This window comes from Equus quagga, chromosome 13 (assembly GCF_021613505.1).
Source record: "Equus quagga isolate Etosha38 chromosome 13, UCLA_HA_Equagga_1.0, whole genome shotgun sequence".
NCBI classification, from domain to species: domain Eukaryota; kingdom Metazoa; phylum Chordata; class Mammalia; order Perissodactyla; family Equidae; genus Equus; species Equus quagga.
In genome coordinates, this window is record NC_060279.1 from 61,904,164 (window position 1) to 61,928,508 (window position 24,345).

The 24,345-nt window shown below is 49.3% G+C and overlaps 1 protein-coding gene and 1 long non-coding RNA gene across 5 annotated transcripts; one reads left to right on the forward strand and one right to left on the reverse strand.

Moving 5' to 3' along the window:
* The first annotated feature begins 314 nt into the window (after window positions 1-314).
* Window positions 315-13,235, forward strand: LOC124250056 (uncharacterized). Of its 4 annotated transcripts, none has more exons than XR_006891527.1 (5): window positions 315-509; window positions 5,804-6,067; window positions 8,550-8,641; window positions 11,905-12,019; window positions 12,433-13,235. It is a non-coding gene; the product is annotated as an uncharacterized LOC124250056 (long non-coding RNA). The 4 variants fall into 4 exon arrangements; XR_006891526.1 differs by having other exon boundaries at window positions 12,440-13,235; XR_006891529.1 differs by having other exon boundaries at window positions 12,484-13,235.
* AGRP (agouti related neuropeptide) lies at window positions 722-1,484 on the reverse strand. The gene is made up of 3 exons (XM_046681770.1): window positions 1,358-1,484; window positions 1,113-1,198; window positions 722-904 (listed from the first exon to the last, which is right to left on the reverse strand). The coding sequence occupies exons 1-3, from the start codon at window positions 1,482-1,484 to the stop codon at window positions 722-724; spliced, it is 396 nt and encodes a 131-aa protein (XP_046537726.1).
* Window positions 13,236-24,345: the final 11,110 nt, after the last annotated feature.

Below are 24,345 nucleotides of genomic sequence, written 5' to 3' on the forward strand. Positions count from 1 at the left end.
GGCCTGAGGGCAGCCGTCTGGCGCCTGCGCGCTGAGGGGAGGAGCGCCCCCGGCGTCCTAACTTGAGCGGCTTGGAGTGTCGTAGGCCAGCCGCGTGGTGGCGCCCGTGGCAGCTGGGGCTCCATTGGGCCCTCTCTCTAGTTTTCCCGGTCCTGGTGCACCTGGCACTGTGGGGACCGAGGGAGTAAAGATGGGAGTGGGCCGTGCTGCTCCTGCTTGGAAATATTCCAGACTGTTGAGTCAGCCTTCTCCCGAGGGGAACTGAGAACCAGTGAGGGGCGGGCTTTTACGGGGCGCGGGGGGTGGAGGGGTGGGGGGGGTGTCACACGTCGAGTTAGCTGCAAGCAGGTCCTGGAGCCTAATGCTTGATCGCCAGCCAGGAGTTACAGCCCCTGTGCCGCGCTGCGCCCTCCACTTGCCCGCGTTAATTGGACAAGATTCTCGACGGCTGGAGTGCCGCGCGTTCCTCTGCTTCCCCCAATGGCGCCTGGCGCCCTAAGAGCATGCATGTAAGTAACTCAGATGATGGGGTAGCCCAGGCCCTGGGATAGGGGTGTTTGTGTGTTTTCTTGGGTTGGTGGCACCCTACCCCTGCTGTGACCTCCCCCCAACCCCGCCCTCCGACGGCCACGTTCAAAATAACGCCACAGCCTTGAGGTTGGTCCCATCCTTTATTCGCGCCCCCTGTCCCTGTCCCAGCCCCGACCCCGACGTCGGCCAGCTAGGTGCGGCTGCAAGGGTTCATGGCAGTACCCAGCTTGCGGCAGTAGCAGAAGGCGTTGAAGAAACGGCAGTAGCACGTGGCGCATGGGTCACAGCACGGTACCTGGTGTCCCAGACAGGACTCATGCAGACGTACACAGCGACGCGGGGAGCGCTGCTCGCGGCCTTCCAAGTCTAGTACCTACAGGAGTGGGGGAGCAGGAACGTAGGCATGGGCCTCGGAAGGCAGGACCTCACCTGCCTGAGTGCAGGCAGGATGGTAGTAGAGCATGAGGAGAGATGGTTTGCAGTGTTGCAGTAGGTGAGGGGGTCATGAAGTGGAGAGAGAGGATGATGCCTAATGCCCCCTCCCAAGGCCTGTGGCCTGGCTCCTTTCCCTGAGCAGTTACCTCTGCCAAGGCCTTGGCCTCCTGCTTCAGAGCCTCTTCTGCCTGTTCAGCAGTTGTCTTCTTCAGTAGGGGCCGGATGCCCAGGCCTGGGACAGATGATGTGAGGGCAGAACCCCCCCATGCACAAAACACCCACCTCGCGGGCCTGGGATTGGGAAGGGGGAAGGAGGACTCGTACCAGGCAGTATAGTTTATGGCCAGAGGGTGTCTGAACCCCACCCAGCCCCACCCATGCCCACACTGACCTGGCAGCTCTGGGATCAGGGCCTGGTCAGTCCTGATGCCCTCCAGGGGGACCAAGCCCATCTGGGCACCCTGCATGGCAGGCAGTGTCAGCAGCAGGGCACAGCTCAGCAGCACTGCGGTCAGCATGGCCTGGCTCAGCAGGAAGACCCACCATTTAGTCCCTCCTCATCCTTGGAGCAGCCTTTAGGTGCCCTACCCCAGTGAGAGGCCCCCCCAGAGAGTAAGAGTCTCTGCCCAACCTGAGGACTTACCTCTGCTTGCTGGATCCTTGCCTCGAGAGTTCTTGGCCACCCCATGCCCTTGGCTTATATGGCAGGGTCTAATAAAGGGCACACACGTGACTGTTCCCTGCAGCCAGAGCATGAGGGGCCCCAGAGGGTGGGGTACAGTTTAGGCCTCTCTCCATGTAACTTGGGCTTTTGGGTGCTGTACAAGAGGGTGCCCATCTCCAATTTTGGGTGAGGTCTCCAGGAGCCAATCAAAATTTGGGAACAAGATGGGGTCCCCAGAGTCCCCAAATTTCTTCAGGGTGGGGAGTTTCTGGGAGGTGGGCAAGCTGGAGCTATTAGCAATAACAAGGCTGGCGGCCCTGAGAGCTTAATTTAATTTGTGGCCCCGGAGATGCTCACTCAGACCCCACGTGGCATGTTGTTTGCTTTGCTTCCAGGAACTTGGGTCAGGGGCATTGAAGGGGGTGATGGGCCAGTGGCCAGAGTGGGGTGGGGGTGGCATGCAGACCTAGACCCTGGGATTTTGGGGGAGAAAAGGGAAGGGGAGAAGCCCACCTAGCCAAAACTAGGCCCTCCTGCCTCCATCCTCAGCCCTGCCTCCCCTCCCCCTCCTCCATCCAGGCTTCTCCAAGACCCCCACCCCTCCTCCTGCCCCTAAACCCCTCTCTGCCTGGGGTTCCTGGAAGCCAAGGAGGCAGAACAGACTGTTCTCTGGGTGGGCGAGCAGCTTCAAAGTAAAAAGCTTTCAGGCCGCCTGCCTCATTAGTGCTAATGGCTGCTCCCTTCCGCCCTGTGTTGTTAGGCCTCTGCCCACGCCTAGTCTCATCAGCACGAGGCCAGGGTAAGGACTACCCTTCTGTGGAGATGGTAGGACACACAGGATCCCACCTGCCCCTGCCTTCCCTCACCCCTCAGGAGGGCTATTTATCACACACTTGCCCACTGGGGAAAGAGATGTAGGCTGAATCAGCTTCAAGGCCTCAATGTACAAACTGGGCTGTCCCAAGGTGGTGGGAAGAAGATGAAGAGGCTGATGGGTTTGTGGCCCAAGTTCACAGAGGCTATTCTGACTATGAGGAGGCCTGAAGAAGTCCTCCCAGCAGCAAATGGAAACCATGGGTTGTCACCTGGCAGCCTTTGGCCTGGTGTCAGCACCAACAATTGTGTGGGGAGGAGGTGCTCTGCACAAGGTGGGCCTGTGGCAGCTTCTTCCACAGATAGGCACTCATGTCTGTTCTTGGATCAGGCTGGCCTTGGGCTCACTAGTAGTTGGCTCAGTAACAATCCTAAGAGCTCGGAGGGTTACATCCTACTGCCCGGGGAAGAGGGGATGGGAGGAGTCAGGGGAGTCAGGGAAAGCCTCTTTGAAGAGGTGGTCCCTGAATAATCCAGCAAGGAGCCAGTCCTCATTTCTCCCCCAAGAATGGTACTGGCTGTTTTGGTGACTCTGTCACAAAGCAGACCTAGTATCAAGGCCTTTCTGGCAGTTGACATTGACCTTTCTCTCCCAGAGGCTATAGCTGGGCCCAATGGTCTACCGCACGGCTTTCTCTTCTCAGAGTGGTGCAGGGTGATGGTGTCAGGCACTGAGGTGTTCCCCCATCATGGCTGGGCCACTTGGGGCTCAGGAAGGGCAATATATCAAATGTTCCCCAAATCATCGTGCCCTGGCCCCATCCTTGGAGATTCTGGCTGAAGAGATGGTGGTGTGGAGCAGGAACTGCATGTAGATTTTGGGAAAGTGCCCTAGGTGAGTTAAAGTGGGGGCTCTGGGCACCTGAGTGGGCCTGGTCAGCACCCATGCTAAGGACAGCTCTTCATATTCTGTTGATGGGGGCTTCCTCCCACCCAGGCACTCAGTGTCTTTGCTCACCTTTAGAGCAGTGGCTGTCTTCACCTGGGTGTTTGCACAAAGGTGTATGAGCCCCATGAACAGTGATAAACAAAGGCTGAGGCACTCACAGTCCCTGGTCAGGTCCAGTGGGGGAGACAGTCAAGAAAACCAACCATCAAAACACAGTTGGATGGGGCTGACTTGGTCACGTAATGGTTAAGTTCATGAGTTCCGCTTCTGCGGTGTGTGGTTCGCAGGTTCAGATCCCGGGCGCAGACCTACACACCTCTCACCAAGCCATGCTGTGGTAGTCCCACATATAAAGTAGAGCAAGATTGGCACAGATGTTAGCTCTGGGCCAATATTCCTCACCAAAAAAAACAAAAAACCACACACGCACAACAGGATGATCAGAGAAATATAAGCATTGGGTATTTGATGGCATTAAGGAATGCTTGTTAACTTTTTTAGTTGTGATAATGGTATTGTGGCTATGCTTTTTTTAAAAAACAAAGAGCACTCATCTTTTAGAGAAACATAATGAAATATTTACTGATAAAATGATATGAAGTCTGGTATTTGCTTCAAAATAATCCGAGATAGGGGGAATAGCAGGAGGTGATATAGATGAAACAAAATTGTTCATGAGTTGGTAATTGTTGAAACTAGGTGATGAGTACATGAGCTTCATTATGCTATTCCAGCTACTTCTGTATATGTTCTAAATTTTACATAATAAAAATTAAAAACAAAATAAAATTTTTAAAATGCAGTGGGATAAGTATTTTGATAGAAGAATGCCCCGGGAGCATGTAGGACCAGGATGGGCACCTGCCCCAGCTGAGGGAGGGGACAGGAAGTTGGCTAGGGAAGGCTTCCCGGGGGAGGAAACATTTACTCAGTCATGAAGCTTGAATCGGAGTTAGGCAGATGCCAGGCAGGGGACAGTGTAAGTTCCCTGGACCCATAAGTGTCACACGGTTTCCCAAGCTGCCTAGTTATACAGCTTAACCCTGGCACAGGCTCTGCTCCAACCCTAGTTCCTGCCTGAAGGACCCCAGCCTGGTAAACAGTCAGTAGACTCTTTTCGCTCACCTGGGATCCAGGAGTCAGCTGTCCCTAGAGTTGATTCAGTCAGTGAGTTGGTCAGCAAATATCTGTAGCCACCTTCACATTGTACAACTGTGAGTGTGCACTGGCTCAGACCATAGCCACAGGAGCCCAGCAGCACTCATGCCACCCATAAACCCAAGTGGAGTCCAGAGGAAGAAATCAACATTTGTTTATGCCCCACCCCTTCCTCCTTCTGCCCTCCAGTGCCGTGTCCCTCAGCCCCCCTCCCACCACTACTGAATTGGCCTGAAACATGGCCTGTGGGTTTCTTGTTACACCTCCCTCTCTATATACCTATATCTAAAGAGAACTTTCCATTGGTTTATCAAATTTTATAAGTTTTTGCAAATAACCAATCTTTGGCTTGATTTATCAAATTTTGTTACAATTAAGTTCCTGTCATCCTATCATTTTCCATTTTCCTTGGGTTTGTCAATCCTTATGTTTCTCCTTCCTCCAGATGAACACAGTTGCCTACATCTAGTAGACTATAAAGCCCCCTCAGGAGCCTGTGTAATCTGCTGAGGAGTACAGATGTTGTATGGATGATTTTACTGGTCAGAAGCTGGCATGATGTTCCCAGGACAATGCTTTTTGGCAACAGTGGAAATGCGTGTCCTCACCCCCAAGGGTGCTGTTCCTGATTTTTCCAGCAGGGGGCAGCAGAGCCACAAGCACTAACTGGCTCTTCCAGTCCAGCTTCATTCTGAAACCCAAATCCCCACCTAGGGCAGTGTCCCTGCCCCTATGGCTCATGGGTAGGACTTCCAAAAGGCAGAAAGTGCCCTGGTTGCCTGGAGAGGCGTGGTCCCTCTCAGTCATCTGAGGAGGGGAGCAGGATGGATCGGGGTTATTTCAGGCTGGTGTCTTGAGCCCTCAGCTGTAGGGGTCTCAGTGTGATCAGGAGCTTCTAGATGGGAGAGTCATATTTGTTGCATGAATGCCAGTGCTTGCCATTCTCCCATTCATTCAGGAACTATTTATTGAGTGCATGCTACATGACCAGCACTATGCCAAGGCATCTAGACTATAAGGGTAGGTCAGAGGCCATGGTGACATGAAACTCCTGATTCTGGGGTCAGCCAAGCTTCGTGGGCTTGCCTATTGCCAATGAGAGTGTAGCATAGAGTCAAGCCAGGGTTTGGGGTGAAGTGCATGGCCAGCTGGTGGATGGAACACCTCTTCCCCAGACTGTAAGGGGGCTCAGGCCCAGAGACACCCCTTCCACTCAGGCCTTGCTGTAACTCTCTCTTCCCCTCCCTCCACAGACCTCCCCTTCAATGCTGGAAGTGTGCCCTTTATTGAGGTCCCCAGAACAGCTGAGCTGTGGCTGAAGAGCTCAGATGAAGCTTCACTAAAGGCCCAGGGATGACAAAGACAAAAAGGCCCAGCCAATCTGACTCATGAGATGTGCTTGCAGTCTGGACACATGGGCCCCTCCAAGGTGGCAAAGGCCATCCTATACTCCTCCCCCAGCCCCTTCTGAAGACATCCACAACCCAGAATATCCAAATCCCCAGACACCTGGAGAGGTAACCAGTCTTTCCTCCCACCTGCCAGATCCCACTTTTCTGTGTGAAATCTTCTGTTTCTGGGGGTGTTGCAGCACCCCAACTTCTGCCTTAGGGTGAGCCCTCACCTTCAACATGTTCAAAACAGGGCATCAGCCCCCATACTCACAGGAATCCCACACACAAAGTGGTGAGGAGTTTGTCCCATTCTAGGTGATGAGAGGACCCCTGAATATAACAGGCTTTCTGGGGAAGTACAATTTGTGTCCCCAGCAACCCTCCACAGAGGCTTGGCACTGTTGGGCTAGGGAGGGAGCACCCGGGTGTCCTCTGCACTGTCCCTAATCCATCTCCATAGAAGGAGAAACCCTATTCCCTGAGGATGTTCAGCGGCTCAGCTAGAACCCCAGGAACACAGATGTTTCCCAGCAGGAATCACTGGACTACCTGGAAATGAGTCTTTTTTTTTTTTAAAGATTGGCACTGAGCTAACATCTGTTGCCAATCTTTTTTTTTTTCTTCTTCTCCCTAAAGCCCCCCAGTACATAGTTGTATATTCTAGTTGTAGGTCCTTCTAGTTCAGCATGGCTTGATGAGCGGTGCTAGGTCCACACCCAGGATCCGAACCCACAAAACCCTGGGCTGCCAAAGTGGAGCACGTGAACTTAACCACTCGGCCACGGGGCCGGCCCCTGGAAATGAGTCTTAACCTAGAAATTGCTCTTTCTGGTAGAGACCCGGGAGCTCTCCAACCTGTTCACCCCTGCTACTCAAGTTCTGTGTGGGTAAAAACAGAGGCTGCAGGAACTCTGGACATAAGCAGGAAGATGCTGCCTGGGGTGCTTGGCACGGGAGTGAGTTGGTGCCTAACTCGACAGGTTCAAGTGAGCCCAGGGTTAGCTCAAGAAAGCGGAGAGAGCTACAGTGGCTCCTGCTGGACTCACTCCTTTCTGCTTTTACTCCTTCCCACCCTCTGTGCCTCTAGCAGCAAAGAAGGCCTTATGGGGTGGAGGTATGGGAACTGGGAAGAGGTTGAGTCCTGTGGGGGAGTGGTCATCTGGGAGAATTGGGTAGAAAGGATAACCTTTCCACTTAAACCAGTCCCTCTGGGGCACAGCTGTCACCCAGGCACCAAGCCCCAGCCCAGAATGGGAGGAGGAGTTCACAGTGTGCTTGTTCCCCAGATGCCCCACTGGCCACTTCCCAATTTTGCCCCTGTAGGCCCTGCATAAACTGTCTCCATGAAGAGCCCTGGGATTTGCAGATTTTGCATTGTGGTGCTACTTCTTTTTTTTTGTTTGTAGGTTATTTCACCAGGGGAAAAGGCAATAATTTCCTAAAATCCATACAAATGTGAAGAAAAGCAGAATAGTACTGGTTGTTGTTTTTTAAAAGTGCAAAGTAAAAATAGTAAGGGGAAAAAAACCCAGACAGTACCAGTGAGATGACATCTGTTGTAATTAACAGAAAGCTTGATGCAAACTGTCTTAAATTATAAAAATAATTTATTGGCTATATAACTGAAAAATCCAGAGGTAGGGCTGGTTTCAGATGAGGTTTGATACAATGCCTCTTGATTTTATAAGGACTTGGTATGGCAGACACAGCTGGTTGCCTTCCTAATACCCATTCCTTCTTCCTCCAAAAGGAAGCCCACTTTTGTTTGGGGCAGGGCCTAGTTAAACAGACTAACTTCCTCAGATTCCCTAAGAGTTTGTGGTATCCCTGGGATACATTGTGACCCATGAGACTTATGCTAATGGCTTCTGGGAAAGTTGCTTCCCTGGCAGAGGTACCTCCTTTTCTTCTTTTCCCTTCAACTTCCTGCCTGGAATGTGAATATAATGCTTAGAGCTGTAGTAGCCAACTTATGACCATGAGGCAGCAGCCTTGAGGATGGACTAACTTGCTAAAGATGGCAGACAAGAAATGTAGACAGTGCCTTCAAGGTGTTGTAAAGCAGGAGCACCAACCACGGTCTGCCAACCTCCTGACAGCTTATTGCATGAGACAAACATGAAACACAGGGCTGGCCCTGTGGCCAAGTGGTTAAGTTTGTGCGCTTCACTTCTGCGGCCTGGGGTTCACCAGTTCGGCTCCTGGGCGCGGACCTACACACTGCTCATCAGGCCATGGTGTGTGCTGTGGCGGCATCCCACGTAAAAGAACTAGAATGACTTATAAATAGGATATACAACTATGTACTGGGGCTTTGGGGAGGAAAAAAAAAGGAAGACTGGCAACAGATGTTAGCTCAGGGCCAAACTTCCTCAAAAAAAAAAAAAACCCCAAAGAACATGAAACAAATATTTTTTTAAGCTACTGTTAGATTTTCTCTTTCTTGCAGCTAAACGCATTTCCAGCCGATATCTTTAGTTTCCTTACATCTCATGTCCACACTTTTTGTGGTAAATGTTTCATTCTGAGGCTTGTTTCCTTTGTGAACCCAAACTGTCTTCCTGTAGCCTCTGAGGCCTCCTGCTTCTTTGTTCCCATCCTACAGGAGAGAGTCACCTTTGTCCTAGAATTCTCTGGTTTTCATTTTGGAAATCCTGCTAGCATCTACTGCTGAAGGCTGTGGCTGGAGAACTCATGGTAAGTTTCTCTGATTTGGGCAGGGCCTAATGGTCCTCCCTTGACCTTAGCTGAGCCCTTACAGGCCCTGAGCATCCCCAAGGTCAGCCTGTGACTTTCACAAAAGTCCTGACCTCCAGACGCCTTGCCCCTGCCGTGGCCTTGGGGGTAGAATGGGTAACATGGGCCAGCACCCTCTGCCAACGTCAGGGCCAAAAATCTGCCTTGGGAGCCAGGTTTGGGTTTTGGCTTGGGCAGGTGTTGAATTTGGGAAAGTTTCCAGCCCAGAAAAAATGATTTTGAGTGTGGGGTCTTATTCTTCCTCAGCAGACCCTTGAAAGTCATGGGTTCAAGGTGTTTTGTTGCTAGGATAGCAGTAGGGCTGTATTTGAGGAGCTGAAAGAGGGTTTAAACTGCAGAGACATCTGGGTATTGTCACAGTCTTGTCTCAGGTCACATAGCTTGTAAGTGGTGTAGCCAAGAGTCAAACCGAGGAGTCTGTCACTCCACCAACTCCCCCAACCACAATGCTAAGACCCAATGACACTTGTGACTATATATTTTTTTTTAACACAAACCCCTTTGATCACATTAGAAGAACACAGGAATGTTCTTCAGTTCCACAAAGAAATATGCTTTCTCCTATTTTCCCTAAAGCACATGGCCCTTTGACCTCTGTTTTATTGTCACACTTTTTTTGGAGACACAGGTACAGAAAATTAGTTCTCCATTTCACCATTGGCAGTGGTGCAGGAGCAAGACTAAAAGCCATACTTGGACTCAGTACTGGGGAGATGTGGAATGCATGCGTGGTCTGAAAGGGGAGGCCATCACACCAAGCAGAGATGTAGGCCCACTGTTGGCAGAGCTTCAGATTTTTCAAGAAAAACCGGAAAACTGAGTTGTCGGGTTTTTTTTAAGATCTTATTTTTCCTTTTTCTCCCCAAAGTCCCCCGGTATATAGTTGTATATTTTTAGTTGTGGGTCCTTCTAGCTGTGGCATGTGGGACGCTGCCTCAGCATGGCTTGACAAGCAGTGCCATGTCCACGCCCAGGATCCAAACAGGTGAAACCCTAGGCTGCTGAAGCGGAATGCACAAACTTAACCACTTGGCCACAGGGCCAGCCCTGAAAACTGAATTTTTATATGCTGTTTCAATGTTGGCTCAAAAAAGCATTATGCAGGTTGTCAGGTTCCCACTTCCAACATAATGGGATAGAATTTCTGTCCTCGCCTAAAGTAATGTGAGAACAGGCAGGAAGATGTCCTTTTTCCTGCAATACTGGTAGGTTTCCTGGAGGAGGTGGTACTTAAAGGAGGTTCCTAAAGGTGGAGGGAGCTTCCTGAAAAGAGGAGGGTAGGGAGTGACCTCCAGTACAGCTTTTGCACAGTAGTTCATGACAGGAATGCTCATGGGCCCTGCGGTTTCCTAGCCCCCACTGGCCCACACCTGCAGCTTCCTGGTTCCAGGATTGAGGGACTCGGCCCACTTCTATCCTCCAGTTTTCTTCTTCCTAGGAACAAAGCAATAGCTGAAGAAGTCCCAGAAGTCCTCCCAGCCAACCTGGGCTAGAGCCTACTCCCTGAAGTTGCCAAAGGGAACCCTCAGCTCTTGGGGCCTTCCCCTTGACCCTGGAAGGTGGGGCAGCAAAGAGAAGGGAGGAGAGCTGGAGGATTCCCCATTGGGTGAGAGTCATCCTCCCCAGGCTACCCCTACTTTTCAGAAAGGGTAAGCCATCTAGGGCAGCTACCTAGACGCCACCCTTGGGTGGGTAGAGCATGGGAGACTGTACCTTACTTCTGTCTTCTGAACTACATTATCATTCCATTTCAACATCATAAATAGCACAGCAGCCTCATATTATGGGCCTCCCAATGTGATGCAGTTATCACCAATGTAGGATTCTTGACAAAAATGTTTAACATAAATCTAATCTTGGGGCTGGCCCCGTGGCCGAGTGGTTAAGTTTGTGCACTCTGCTTTGGCAGCCCAGGGTTTCGCTGGTTGGGATCCTGGGCGCGGACATAGCACCGCTCATCAGGCCATGCTGAGGTGGCATCCCATGTGCCACAACTAGAAGGACCCACAACTAAAATATGCAACTATGTACCAGGAGGCTTTGGAGAGAAGAAGGAAAAATTTTATTAAAAAATTAAAATGAAAAAGAGTTGGTATTACTGTATTAAAAAAAACTAATTTTGAGGAAGCAATTAGATAAATCCAGAATATGGTGCTATAAAATTGGCCTGAGCTAGTAAAAAAAAAACCAGTGACACAAAAAACAAACAAAAAGGCTGAATGTGGAGCAGAGAATACTCTTCTATATTAAAAGAAACTAAAAAGACCTAACAAGCAAATGCAAGATGTGAATCTTGCCTCCTGAGCTAAAATAAAAATGCTAAAAAGACATTCTTAAGACAAGTGAGGACGATACTGCTGAATTACTGTTGATTTCATTAGATGGGATGATGGTGCTGTAATTGTGTAGAGCTGAGTATTAATACTGTTGACATTGGGGGTGGGGAGCAGGGCCAGATAATTCTCCTGGGATTTTTGCCGCATTTCTCGCCTCTGCCACTAGATGTCAGGAGCACCATACCCCTTCACTTGCAACAAGCAACAATGTCTGAAAAAATGCTTCAGGATTAAATAATAATGATGGTTGCATCACATCATAAATATACTAAACACACTGGACAGATGCAAATATGGCAAAATGTTAACCATTGGTGAAACTAGGTGACAGATGTGTGGGTTGTTCATTTTACTATTCCGTCAGCTTAGATTTAAAAATTTTCAAAACTGGCGCCTGAAGTTTCACCAGTTTGGATCCTGGGCACGGACATGGCACCACTCATTGGGCCATGCTGAGGTGGTGTTCCACATGCCACGACTAGAAGAACCCACAACTGAAAGTACACAACTATGTACCGGGGGGCTTTGGGGAGAAAAGGGAAAAATAAAATCTTAAAAAAAAAATTTCAAAACCAAAGGAAAATAATTCAATTTCAGAATTTCTGTTTACAGCATCCCAAAGGACCTATGACAGGTGCCAGTTGTGCAGCCTCCTTTCAGATGGGATTGTCATAAGTGCCTACATTGGTTGAGTTGCTTGGGTGCTTCATCCTTCAAGGAAAGACTCATATCTCCTCCTCACACCTCTCTCTTTGTCTCTCTCTCTCCGTCTCTCTCTCTCTCTCTGTGTCTCTCCTTCTGTGTCTGTCTGTCTGTTTCTCCTTCCCCCCCCTTCCCCCACCCTCTCCTGCCTTATCCACCCCAAAGCTGCCGTGAACATACTGGTCCCATGCTACCCACTGACCTGTGGAGAGAAAGGCATCCTATGGACTGTCATCCAACAGTCTGGGTACAGATGATGGACTGTGTCAGTTTCTTTGTGGTGAGTATATTCCCCTGTGGTGGCTTTAAAACATAATCAGAAAATTCTTTAGCGCTTGTCCCGTTAAGAGATGGGGTCATGGGGCCGGCCTGGTGGCGCAGCCGTTAAGTGTGCATGTTTGGCTTCAGCGGCCGGGGGTTCACCAGTTCGGATCCTGGGTGAAGACATGGCACCGCTTGGCAAGCCATGCTGTGGTAGGCGTCCAACATATAAAGTAGAGGAAGATGCGCATGGATGTTAGCTCAGGGCCAGTCTTCCTCAGCAAAAAGAAGAGGATTGGCAGCAGATGTTAACTCAGGGCTAATCTTCCTCAAAAAAAAAAAAAAAGTGATGGAGTCTATGTCCTGTCTCCTTGAATATGGACTCTGCAACTGCTTAACCAATAGAATATTGTGGAAGTGACACTGTACCAGTTTCCAGATCCAGGCCTTAAAAGACTAGCATCTGCCATGTCCTCTTTTGAGATACTTGCTCTTGGAACCCAGCTGCCATGCTGTGAGGAAGCCCAAGCCACCCTGTGGAGAGGCACATGTGGAGAGAAGCAGCATCCAACACCAACTTGAAAGCATGTGAGTGAGTCATCCTGGAAGTGGATCCTCCAATCCAAGCTGATGCTGCGTGGGGCAGAGACAAGCTGTCCTTGCTGAGCTTTGCCCATTTTGCAGATTTGTGAGCAAACTACATGATTACTCTTGTTTTAAGTTAGTAACTTTTGCAGTAGTTTGTTTGCAGTGATGATAACTGATGCATCCCCTGTCCCCCAAAGTGGGGGCCCCAGGCTTACAAGGCAGGAAGTGGGCCAGCTCTTTATCCCTGAGTGAGGACCTAGGTTAGCACTCATTCCTTCAACAAGTATTTATTGAGTGGCCACCAAGTGCTAGACACTATACCAGGGGCTGAGGAGTTAGCAGTGAATGAGATAGACCCAGCCTGCCTGGTGGTCACAACTCTGGCACACTAATGAGAGGGCTGTAGCCTCAGTGTGAGGAAGGGGGAGGGAGAACGCCTAGGGGAGATTATTTCTAAGCTGAGACCTGACTCCGGAAAAGGAGTTAGCCATGCAAAAAAGCAGGGAAAGGGCAGATGGAACACCATGTGCTAGTTCTGGGGAAGACTGCCAGATTTGGCAAATAAAAAATAAAAATTTAACACCTGGGGCCGGCCCCGTGGCCAAGTGATTAAGTTCACGCGTTCTGCTGCGGCGGCCCAGAGTTTCACCGGTTCAAATCCTGGGCGTGGACATGGCACCGCTCATCAGGCCACGCTGAGGAAGCATCCCTCTTGCCACAACTAGAAAGACCCACAACTAAAAATACACAACTGTGTACCGAGGGGCTTTGGGAGAAAAAGGAAAAATAAAATCTTTAGAAAAAAAATTTAACACCAGTTAAATTTGAACTTCAGATAAACAGTGAATACTCTTTTAGTATATACGTATGTCCCATGCAATGTTGAGGACATACTTATACTAAAAAGTTGTTCATTATTTATCTGAAATTCAAGTTTAACTGGGAGTCCTGCATTTTATCTGGTAACCCTAGTTCTAGGGCAAAAAAGAGAGAAAAACTCATGATTTCAAGGGGACAGTTCAGGAAGCTGGATGAAGCACAGTGGCAAACAGGGCGTAGTAGTATGAGAGATAAAGGTGAGCGGGAGCAACCTTGCCAAGGTCCATTTTGAATTTCACCTTGAAGCAATGGGGAGCCATGGGAGGGTCTAGAGCAGAGAAGGGACACAATCAGATTTGTGTTTTATAAGATATTTGGCCTACCACATGGAAGGGGGAGTAGAGAGCCTGTAGACAGGGAAACCAGGAGTCCCTTGGCCTGCAATGCTCATACTCTGCACTGTAACCACAAGGCCATGAGAATGTTGAATGTAATCCCCACTGTACGTTTTTCTTTTCTACAATATGTGTTTTAAGCTATAAATCTTCCTCTAACCACTGCTTTCGTATATCCCACAAGTTTTGATATATTTAGTTTTTATTATCATTCCATTCAGAATGTTCTCTAATTTCCTTTGCAATATCTCTTTGACCTCTGGATTCTTTACACATGTGTTGTATCATTTCCAAATACTTGAGATTTTTCTATCTCAGTGTTGTTTATTTCAATTTCTTTCCATTGTGGTCAGAGAACATACTCTGTACCTTCTTTAAGTTTTATTAACGTTGTTTGAAGGGTGAGCATATGGTCTATCGTGGTGAACGTACCACGCTTGCTGGAAATGAATGTGAGTGCTGCAGCTGTTGCATTTAGTGTCTATAAATGTTAGTTACCGTCAGGGGAGTTGATAATGCTCTTCGGATCTTCTATATATTTCTTTACCATTTAGTCCAGCTATACCATCCACTGGTGGGCATGGGGTGTAAAAATCTTCAGTGATTGTTATGGATTAGTTTAGTTCTTTCCTTTTTGTCGGTTTTTTCCTTCAACTCTTTTGAAGCTCTGTTATTAGATACATACACATGTGTGATTATTATGACTTCCCAATGAACGGGTCCTCTTATCCGCTTGGATTTCCCTCTTTAGCTTGGGTAACGCCCTTTCTCTTGAAGTCTACCTTATCTGATATTAATGTAGCCAATGCAGCTTTATTATGCCCCTTGTTAGCTTGGTATATGTTTATCTATCCGTTTACTTTCATCTTATTTATGTCTTTATACTTAAAGTGAGTGTTAGTGTAGACAGCATATAGTTGACTCTTGCTTTTTTATTCACTTGAGACTCTCTGCCCTTTCCTTGGCATTTTAGTACATTTACATCTAATTATTGTACAGATTATTGATATGGTTGATTTAGTTCTATGATTTTACTATTTGCTTTCTGTTTTCCCATTTTTTGCCTTTGTTCTTGTTTTGGTTTTGGAGGAGGAATACATTTTGGCTGTTCTTATCAATTTATCAGGTGACATGGAAGATTTCTACTTTTGTTATTTCTAGCACAAGAATGAACTTTCCTGCAGGTCCAGGCTGCAGTATGAGCAGTCCTGGCACTTGAGCCAAATGATCAGGCAGATGCCATCATAGAGAAAGATGTGGGATCCTTGGGCAAGTCCCAACAGGAATGTAACAGGGAAGACCTTCAGGTCTGGTTAAGGCCAGGCCATCTATATTAAAAAACTATACAACGTTAGAAGGGTAATTCCTGACCTTGGCATTGACTGAGTTCATGATCTTGGGTTATCAAGTGACCATGTGGCTAGAACTACCCATCATGACCTGGGTACTGGCAAATCCACAAAATCATTAGGTTGGCCAGGCCAAACAGCAAATCCATCCTTATTTAGATGTGGTATATCCCAGATCAAGCTTGGGCAGGTCCAAATAGTACAAGTAATCTATATAAACAGGTGGTTCAAACACCAATGTCACCTAACACCATTTCACTGATGCTTCTCACTCAGCTCACACCCATGCATTATGTGGGGTGCCTAGCAAACTAACAGAGTGAGGGGAAAGCCCAAATTTGGTATAAGGATGTGTTGTCTTGGTGTGAAGGAGACAAACTGAAAATGACCTGCTCTTGCACTACACCCCCAGCTGTGGGGGGAGGTCTTCTCAATGGACAAAAGTCTGAGCAAGGCACCTAGTGGTTTAGAGGTGAAAGCAGGGCCTGCTTCACAGGCCTGAGAGCTATGTAGTCACACAGGGCTCCCGTTCAAAAGTGTCCCGTGGTTGTTTATTGCTCTGCTGTTGCCGTCTTGAAATTCATAATAGTTTGAACAAGGAGGTTGCATTTTTATTTTGCACTGAATCCCACAGAATATGTCCTGGGTAAAAGGTTCCAAGACCAGGGCAGAGTAGAGGAGCCACAGGCTATAGACTGCCTTGACTTGCTTGTGCCATAATACTCAAGTGTGTGTGTGTGTGTGTGTGTGTACAGTTGTGTCTGGTACATATTAAGTCCTCAAGTATTATGGCTATTGCCACTGTATGTTATTGATGATGGTGACGGTGATAAGAATTATTGGACTCTTCCAGAATTGTTTTTCAAATCACTTAAGCCTGGTTAATTCACTATCTACAAGCAATCCTTCTCCTTTGTTTCGCTGACCCATTTGCAAAGAATTTTTAATTCAAGCAGTGCCTGTGGCATCCCTCAGGAACTTAACACAATACACACCTAGCTTTTTATTTATTTTATTTATTTTTATTTTTATTGTTTTTTTTTTAAAATTGACATCTGAGCTAACAACTGTTGCCAATCTTTTTTTTTTCTTCTCCCCAGATCCAGTATATATCCAGTATATAGTTGTATATTCTAGTTGTGAGTGCCTCTGGTTGTGCTATGTGGGATGCTGCCTCCACATGGCCTGATGAGCAGTGCCATGTCCGCACCCAGGATCCAATCCAGCAAAACCTCGGGCTGCCAAAGTGGAGCGCACAAACTTAACCACTCGGCCACGGGGCCAACCCCCACACGTAGCCTTTTAAATACCCACTAAAATGTTGCACACCTTCATTCAGATATTACCCCCATTTGTCCAGTTGTATCAGCAGTCCCTAAAAGCTGTCCCCCCCACCAGCTGCCACAGATTCTCTCAGAGTTCACCCAGCCACACATGCTCACACACTCAGGTCATCTGGCTGAGTATGGGTGATGTCTACACAATTCCCCTCCCATTCGATGTGAAAAATTCATACCAAGGACAGCTACTATAAAGGCTGCATATCTGCAGGCTGCAGACTCTATAACTTGCATTTGAAAGTTTTAAAAATTATTGCAAATTAGAAAGTATGTGCGTCATTCCACTTCGGTGGCCCAGGGTTCACTTGTTCAGATCCCGGGTACGGACCGATGCACTGCTTGGCAAGCCATGCTGTGGCAGGCATCCCACATATAAAGTAGAGGAAGATGGGCATGGATGTTAGCTCAGGGCCAGTCTTCCTTAGCAAAAAGAGGAGGATTGGCAGTGGATGTTAGCTCAGGGCTAGTCTTCCTCAAAAAAAAGAAAAAAGAAAGTATGTACGTGTGTAATTTCTCATGGCTAGGAAGAATGAGAAGGCTTGAGATATTGAAAGTGCGTTAGAAATATTCCTATAGTTTTCTGGATTTCCAGGGAGAGGTGGAGGTTGTCATTATATGGAAGCTTAGCCAGGAAAAAAAGAAGATTTTGTGTCCTTGTGGAGTCTGGAGATTGGGGATCTTCGCAGTGTTGCAGACACCCTGGGGTGAGCCCCTGGTGGTCCAAGGGTCCTGGTTTAATGAGGGCTGCCTATGTCAGAGGGAAAACCAGCAATTTCACTGCCTCTCATGATACAACAAATCTGGGGTTTTAGGTAAGAAAAGCCAGGGCTGAGAGAAGATAGGGGTGAGACATGATGTCACCTGCTCCTGTCACGTTTCCTGCAAGAAAACCCGTGGAGAAGAGACTCCTGGCTCAGTAAATGAGTCACTGGCTTTATAAGCCAAGAGAGATGGAAAGCAGATTCCAGGAAATAAGCAAGGAGGAATCTTGGGGAAAGTGTTCATCTTTAGTGTGAAATTGTCAAGCCTCTAGGCTCTTGTGGGAACTCGAGGAGAAAAACAACAGTGAGACAGACTAGAGAAATAGCAAGGAACCAGACAGAGCTCCAGTGAGAGCCTGTGCCTTTGGACAATTTGGAATAACCGACTGAGATGGCACCGACTCAGCAAATTATCCTGCCAGCTTCAGACAGCAAGAAAATTTCCCAGTGTTCCAAGGTCAGCAGTTGTTCAAAATCCAACAGATATTTACTGAGCACCCATCGAGTTCCTGTGGTGGGCACTGGGCATGGAATAGTGTAGGCATATGGTCCCTGGCCTACAGAGCTCACAGCCATTGAGCAAGTCATCACACTTGTGCTAAGTGACAAGGAAGAAGGTTTGTGGGTGTGAGGCCACTGTGTGAATCCAAGAAGGCTTCTTGACACCTAGGTTAGGATTGTCCAGACACAAATAAGGACAGGCTAAATTTCAGGCAGAGACCTGGAACAGAGAGAGCAGGGCTATTTGGAAGAAGGGAAAGGAGAGCAATTTTGGGAACAGAGGTCCAAGAAAAAGACTGGATGGGTCCTTTCTCTTCTCCCATTTTGGGTTATTTGTTTGCTTAGAAAATTTGAGGAGGTGCATCTCCTAAGTGCCAGGCAGTCTGTTTGGCACTTTTTGTTTATTTACAGATCAATTCAATTCACCAGTGTTTACTGAGCTCCCTGAGAAAATGAGCTGGGCCCAGCCATGGAGCAGGCAGAGGGCATAGTAAGAGCAAAGGCCCAGAGGTGGGACCCCACAAAGCAGTCTCAGGAAAGTGCCAGGAGTCCCTCGGGGCTGGAATAGGGTGAGGGAGCTGAGGCCTAAAGGAATACCCAGCTAGCTGATCTTCGGACTTCATCTGGTGAGGAGCAGGAGGAGTCCTGGAGAGGTCTGTGCCCTGAGAAGCTGAGGTTGGATGGGGGAGGTCCCACCTCAGCACATTCTCTTCTGTGTGACGTTGGAGATAATTAACCCTGGGACCCTGACAGCTGCCACTGCTACCCTTCAGGAATTTGGACCCTCCCTGCATGATATCTAGGCCATACTCCCGCTGCACAGCTCTGTGGGAGAAAGGAATCTCATTAAATCCTTTCATAAGATGTGCTGGCCTGGGGTCAACTGCACACCAATCCCTTTTCTGGGACAGCCTCTACCAGCACCCTGGGCTCTCAAGAGCCCAGGCTGATGGCTGCCTTCCCCCAAGGCCAGGAGCCTACCAACTCTCTGCCGGTCAAGGTCCTACAGGCCCTTAAGGATCCTGGCTCAGCTCACAATGGCATCTAGGGGAGCAGGGGAGCCCTGGAGGGGAAGGTAAGAGTCTTGGGTCCCATCCCAGCCTGGCTACTAGTTCACTGTGGTGACCCTTGGGCATGGCCCTCCCCTCTCTGCACTGAATAACTTTTGCGATCTAGGACCTCTGAGTCTGAGTGATCAGGCACAGGGTGACTAAGCCTTGGTGTGTGGGGCCCTGGACAGGAGCAGGTGGCCCTTTCGGAAGGGGAAGCAGACAAAGGGTGTGATGGCAAAAGCATAGGGCATTGTAAGAGTGAAAAAAGTTTCCTTACTAGCCTGGGGTCCAGGGAAGGTATCCCAGAGGAAGTGGTGTCTGAGCTGAGACCTAAAGGGTGTACAGGAGTTCGCCAGGTGAAGGAAAGAGGAAAAAGATGCATAAACAGCCTGTGCAAAAACGTGGAAGTGTAGGAAAGCAGGGTATGTTCAGGGAGGGAACAAAGAAGTTCACTCTTAATGGAGTGAAGACCTCCTGGGGAAGAACTGGCCAGAGATGAAGGGGAAGTAGGGAAGTGAGAAGGGACAGGGTCCAATATGCAGAGGCCATCCAGCTGCCCTGTGGAGACTGGACCAGGCCAGGTGAAACTGAGTATGCTACGAAGCCAGAAAGGAGGTGCAGGTATACCCTGGTCAAGGGTGGGGCAGCAGGGGTAGGGAGTATGAGGCAGACTTGATGGCTGATGGGGTGTCAAGGGAAAGATCACCCAGGCTAACATGAGGACTCAAGAGGGGGAGCACTTCTGAGGAGAGGACATGGGGTCGGTTTTACACAATGAGTTTGGGGTGCCGAAGGGTCATCCTAAGGGGGGAAATGAAGTGAGAGATGAGGGGCTGAGACTCAAAGCATCACTGTGGGGATGGAAACAAGGCCCTGGAAGTTGTCAGGATGGCCTGGAGAAAAGTATCGAGGATGAAGGAAGGGGGCCCAGCACCCTGGGGAGCCCACCGAAGGACATGAAAAGAGATAGCCAGAGAAGCAGCTAGAAATCCAAAAGGAGCAGTCACAGAAGCCAGAGGGAGTTTCAGAAGAGGGGGAGGATCATCTGTGTCCAACACAACTGGAACAGGTCAAAGGAGGAGAGGACTGAGAAGTGGAGGGTCAGGGAGCACTTCCCAAGAGACTTCAGAAGGTAGAGCAGGTTTTAATGGTGGTGGTGGGGTTCCCAGTGACCATGATCTACAACCAGGTCTGAATGTGAGCAGGGCCACTACATAGGGCTGAACAGGTTGTGCACTGCACACTCCGTGACTATCCATTCACAGAAACACGATTTGGGATAAGGGAGCACCCCCTGGAGTTGGGTGATATTTTGTGAAGCCTATAACTGCAGTGTGGACACTTCCCACACGGTGGCACCAAAGACCAATGCTGTACTTCTTGGGCTTGGCTGGGGAAGGACAGGGGTCAGTTTGGAGATCCTCAGCCCCAAGATCATCGTCTGATGGCTGGAGGGTATTGCCGGATGCCTGCTGGCTAGGACTCTCCCCACCACGAGGCCCTCCAAATCTTTATCAGAACAGTTATCCCAGAGGTAGGAACTCAAATAAACCACACATTGCAGTTTGTCACGGGGCCAGGCCTGAAAGAGTCCCCGGGGGAGCAGCTCATTCCCATGATCTGGGAAAGGCACAGACGTCCCTCCCACTTGCCCCTTAGGAGAAGGGAGTCAGGAAGGAAGGAAGGACTCCTGGCCCAGCCTGTGGGACAGTCACCCCACCCCAGCACGGTCCTGCTCACAGGTGCCCCTGGAGGCCAAAGCTGAATCAGCGGGGACAATGGTAGAGACAGCTCTACCTGGGGCAGAGTCCCTAGGGAAGTCCCCTGTGGAGCCTGGTGACCCTGTACTAGAAACTTACAGACACCGGGTACAGGGGCTGGCCTGGAAATTCCTCAATAAGTAATGGCCACGTGGTCTTTGAAAACGATGATATGTGCATTGCAAACCATTATTTGTATAAGTAAATACGAAGAGGAAAATAAAACCAGGTGAAATTATAATGCCCTGAGATGATGACCACTGCTGGTGCAGGGATGAGCCTCCTATCAGCTCTCATGGCCAGTGGATGCAGGTTTGACCTGAGGAGACTCCTGCTACAGGAGATCAGGTGGCTGTTCTGGTGCTTTCCCCACTCCTCCGTGACTTTTGTGTTGAGCACCTTTCCCTATGCACAGACATAAAACTCTCACCCCCTACCCTACCCGACCTGACCCTCCCGCCTCTCGGACTTCCTTTCCCTGGAGGCCTAAGCCCATGTGACTCAAATACAGCAAGCTCATTCCCACCTCCGAGCCATTGCCCCTGCTGTTCCCTCTGCCTGGAACACTTTCTCTGGATCATTCCTTAACTGTTTCCTTCTTGTCATTCAAGTGTCGTCTCCAATGTCACTGTCTCAAAGTGTCCTTCCCTGACCACAGTGGCCCCTCAGCCCCATCACTCCAAATCACATCACCCTACTTTGTTTTCTCCATAGCTCTTCCCTCTCTCTGAAGTCATCTTATTTATGTGTTAACTAGATTATTCTCTGTCTACTTTGGCTGGAGAGTAAACTCCTTGAGAGCAGAGACCTTTCCCGTCTGGTCTGCCACTGTGTCCCCAGCATTCACAATGATGCCAGGCACATGGTAGGGGTTCAGTCTATGCCCAACACCATTTTCAGTGGCCACACAATATTTCAGCATACATGAACCTCCCTGTGGACTGTGTCATCCCTTTATCCCTGACTAAGCAAGCCAGTAATCAACATCCGCAGGCACAAGTCTTTTCTTGCCTGTACAACTCTTTCTTTGGGATAAGTTTCTTGCAGGGTGAAAGGGGGGGTTGAACCTGACATTGTGAAAAAACTACTCGTAAACACTCAAACCAATTCCCATTTTCTTGAGAGTGTCCACTCACACATCATGTCTATCACCGCCAATCTCACAGGCAAAAAAAAGTCTCTTGTTGTTTACATTTGCATTGTGTTGGTTATTAAAGAGATGAGCACCTCTTCAAATTGCAATTTTAATGAGTGAATGGATGGATGCAGTTAAAGCATGAGAAAAGAGAAGTGGCTCCAGGAACTACAAGGTGAGAGTGGTACAGCCAGGATGTGGGGCAGCATCCCTGGCCCTTGCCCTTTGACACTTAACAGTGGAAAGCAGAGTCCAGGCTTGGGCAGGAGGGGGTGTGGAGGTTGGTGGGAGGTACATACATACCCACAAGCCCCATACTTACCCCCTCTCCAGGTGTGTCTGCCCCACCACTCACTCAAGTGTTCTAGCAGAGTGTGGCACCTTTCATCCTCTCTCACTTGACTTCTTGGTGAGCCAGTTGACCACTGTCCCCTCCAAAAGCTGTCTCCAGCCTAGACTCCATTTTCCTCTAGCCACATGTCCCACTGCCTTCTGGATACCTCCTCCTGGATGAATGGTCCCCAACATCCTCAGATGCCACCTTCCCAAACTGACCATGTCACCTTCCCCTAACTAGATCCTCCATGACTCCCCACATCATTGAAAACACCACCATCCACCCAATGCCCAGGCCCCAAACCCCAGTATTATCTAGGCTGCCTCCCTTTCCAGACCCCGCATCCCATCAATCACCCAGCCCTCCATTCTGCTTCCTGAACATCTCTTGAATGTCTCCTTCTCTCTATCCCCACTGCCCCGACCCTGGCCCAGGCCACCATGACCTTGGCTGGAAAATAGCATCAGCCGCTTGCTGCCACCACCTCCCCACTCCATGTATTGCTTGAGTGACCTTTGCAAAGCATAGATATGACCACAAAATTCCCCAGCTTAAAGCCCAGTCTCCCCGTCACCCAAGGGTGAAATCCATGCTCTTCAGCCAGTCTCTTAGGCCCCTCGTAACTGGCCCCATCCCCAACACATACACAATTCTCCAGCCACATTAAGCTTTTGCTCCCCACCAGCAAAGGAGGCTGCTCCTCTCTCCTGTGCCTTGAACTCTGCTATGCTCTCTGCCACAGATGTTCCTTCATGGACCTATCCTCTGCCTGTCTAGGGAGCCCCAACAACTTGCCATGATAATGCCCCTTCCCTGCAAAGCCCTTCCTAACGAGCACACACACATTCTCTCTCACATACACGGAAACGTGCACACAGATGTGGTCACACTCATGCACACACACTCTCACATTGGTGACACAGGAGGTGCAGAAACTCAAGGATGTACATGCCCTGATTGACAGTGAGCCCTTATGAGCAGGGACTGGGTGGCCTCACCTCTGGTCCCCCTAATTCTGGTCCCTCCAGGGCCAAGCACACAGCAGGGTCCATGAACACTTGTTGAATATCTGGTGAATGAATGAATGCTGCACACACTGCCTAGGGCCTGTGACCCAGGCACAGTAAAGGACAGGCTTCCATTCTGTCACCTCACAGGAAACTGGGGAGAGCTGTGACCATGGGGGTTATGCAGTGGCCTGAAGGAAGCTTCTATTTTTCTGTGTTTGGAGACTTGAACTGTAATACTTCCAAAAGTGTAACTAGCTGCACCGTATGTGAGGACCCTGGGTTCACTATGGTTCTCACCACTCTGCCGTGTATTAGAGGGATTTTTCTCAGGCCAGAGCCCATCCTTTTAGGAATGTGAACTGCTCGAGGTTAGAAATGGTGATGCTTCCGTGCTCTGTCCCAGCTCCCAGCCCAGCGCCAGGCACAGCATGTGCTCAGGGAATGATGCCTCAGACAGTGCTGAACTGATTAGGACCCAGTGAGCTGAGTGGGAGCTCAGACTCCACCTCTTCCTGACACATGACCATGGAAAGGCTCTGTTTTCCCTGAGCCTCAGGTGGCGCCTCTGTGAAATAGGTTTTAGCTGTGTCCTTCCTTCCCTGACTCACTGGTTGTGGGGAGAGGCCTCCATCACCTCGTGGCCCTCAGACGCTGTCTCTCCCTCAAGGTCCCTGGGCAGGAGGAGAGGGCCAGGTGAAGCCTCAGGTGTCCCATCTGCTCACTACAGCCCCATCCATGCCTGGCCCTGGTGGTCACAGGATGGGGAGCCAGGCCTGGTCACAGACAAGGACAGTCGGCAGTAATGGGTGCTCAGAAGAAGTGAGTGGGAAGCCAGAGGACACAAGTTTCTTGGAGGAGGTGACATTTGAGCTGTTTTCCAAGTGGATACTGGGGAGGAGAATCCCAGGCAGAAGGGAGACTGGGAGAAGAGGCAGCGGCTAGAGAGTGCAGACCATGTCCACAGGCACAGGTAGGTTGGTGTAGTGGAACCAGAACAGCAAAGGCTGGCAGGACAGATGGGAGATTAGGAGGTGAGGTCATCTCAGGCCAGATCTCCTGGGTCTCAGAGGTCCTGCTACAGTCTGGACTTATTCTGAGGGCAATGGGGAACCCATATGAGCTGATTTATGATTTAAAAGACAACTCACGCTGTTGAGTGGAGAACAACTGTAGGGGTCAAAGGTGGAGGCAGGAAGGCCAGAAAAGATGGTGGCACCAGGCTGGGTACCAACTGAGATAATGCAGAGATGTGGCCAGACACAGGACAGAATGACTGATTAGAAAGGGCAAGGGAATCA

Bases quoted from the DNA above. Each gene is read 5' to 3' on its own strand.
- AGRP (XM_046681770.1), bottom strand. From the start codon at position 1,484: ATGCTGACCGCAGTGCTGCTGAGCTGTGCCCTGCTGCTGACACTGCCT. The intron at 1,199-1,357 runs GTCAGTGTGGGC...CATCTGTCCCAG, and splicing joins CCTGATCCCAGAGCTGCCAG to GCCTGGGCATCCGGCCCCTA. The intron at 905-1,112 runs GTAACTGCTCAG...CCACTCCTGTAG, and splicing joins AGGCCAAGGCCTTGGCAGAG to GTACTAGACTTGGAAGGCCG.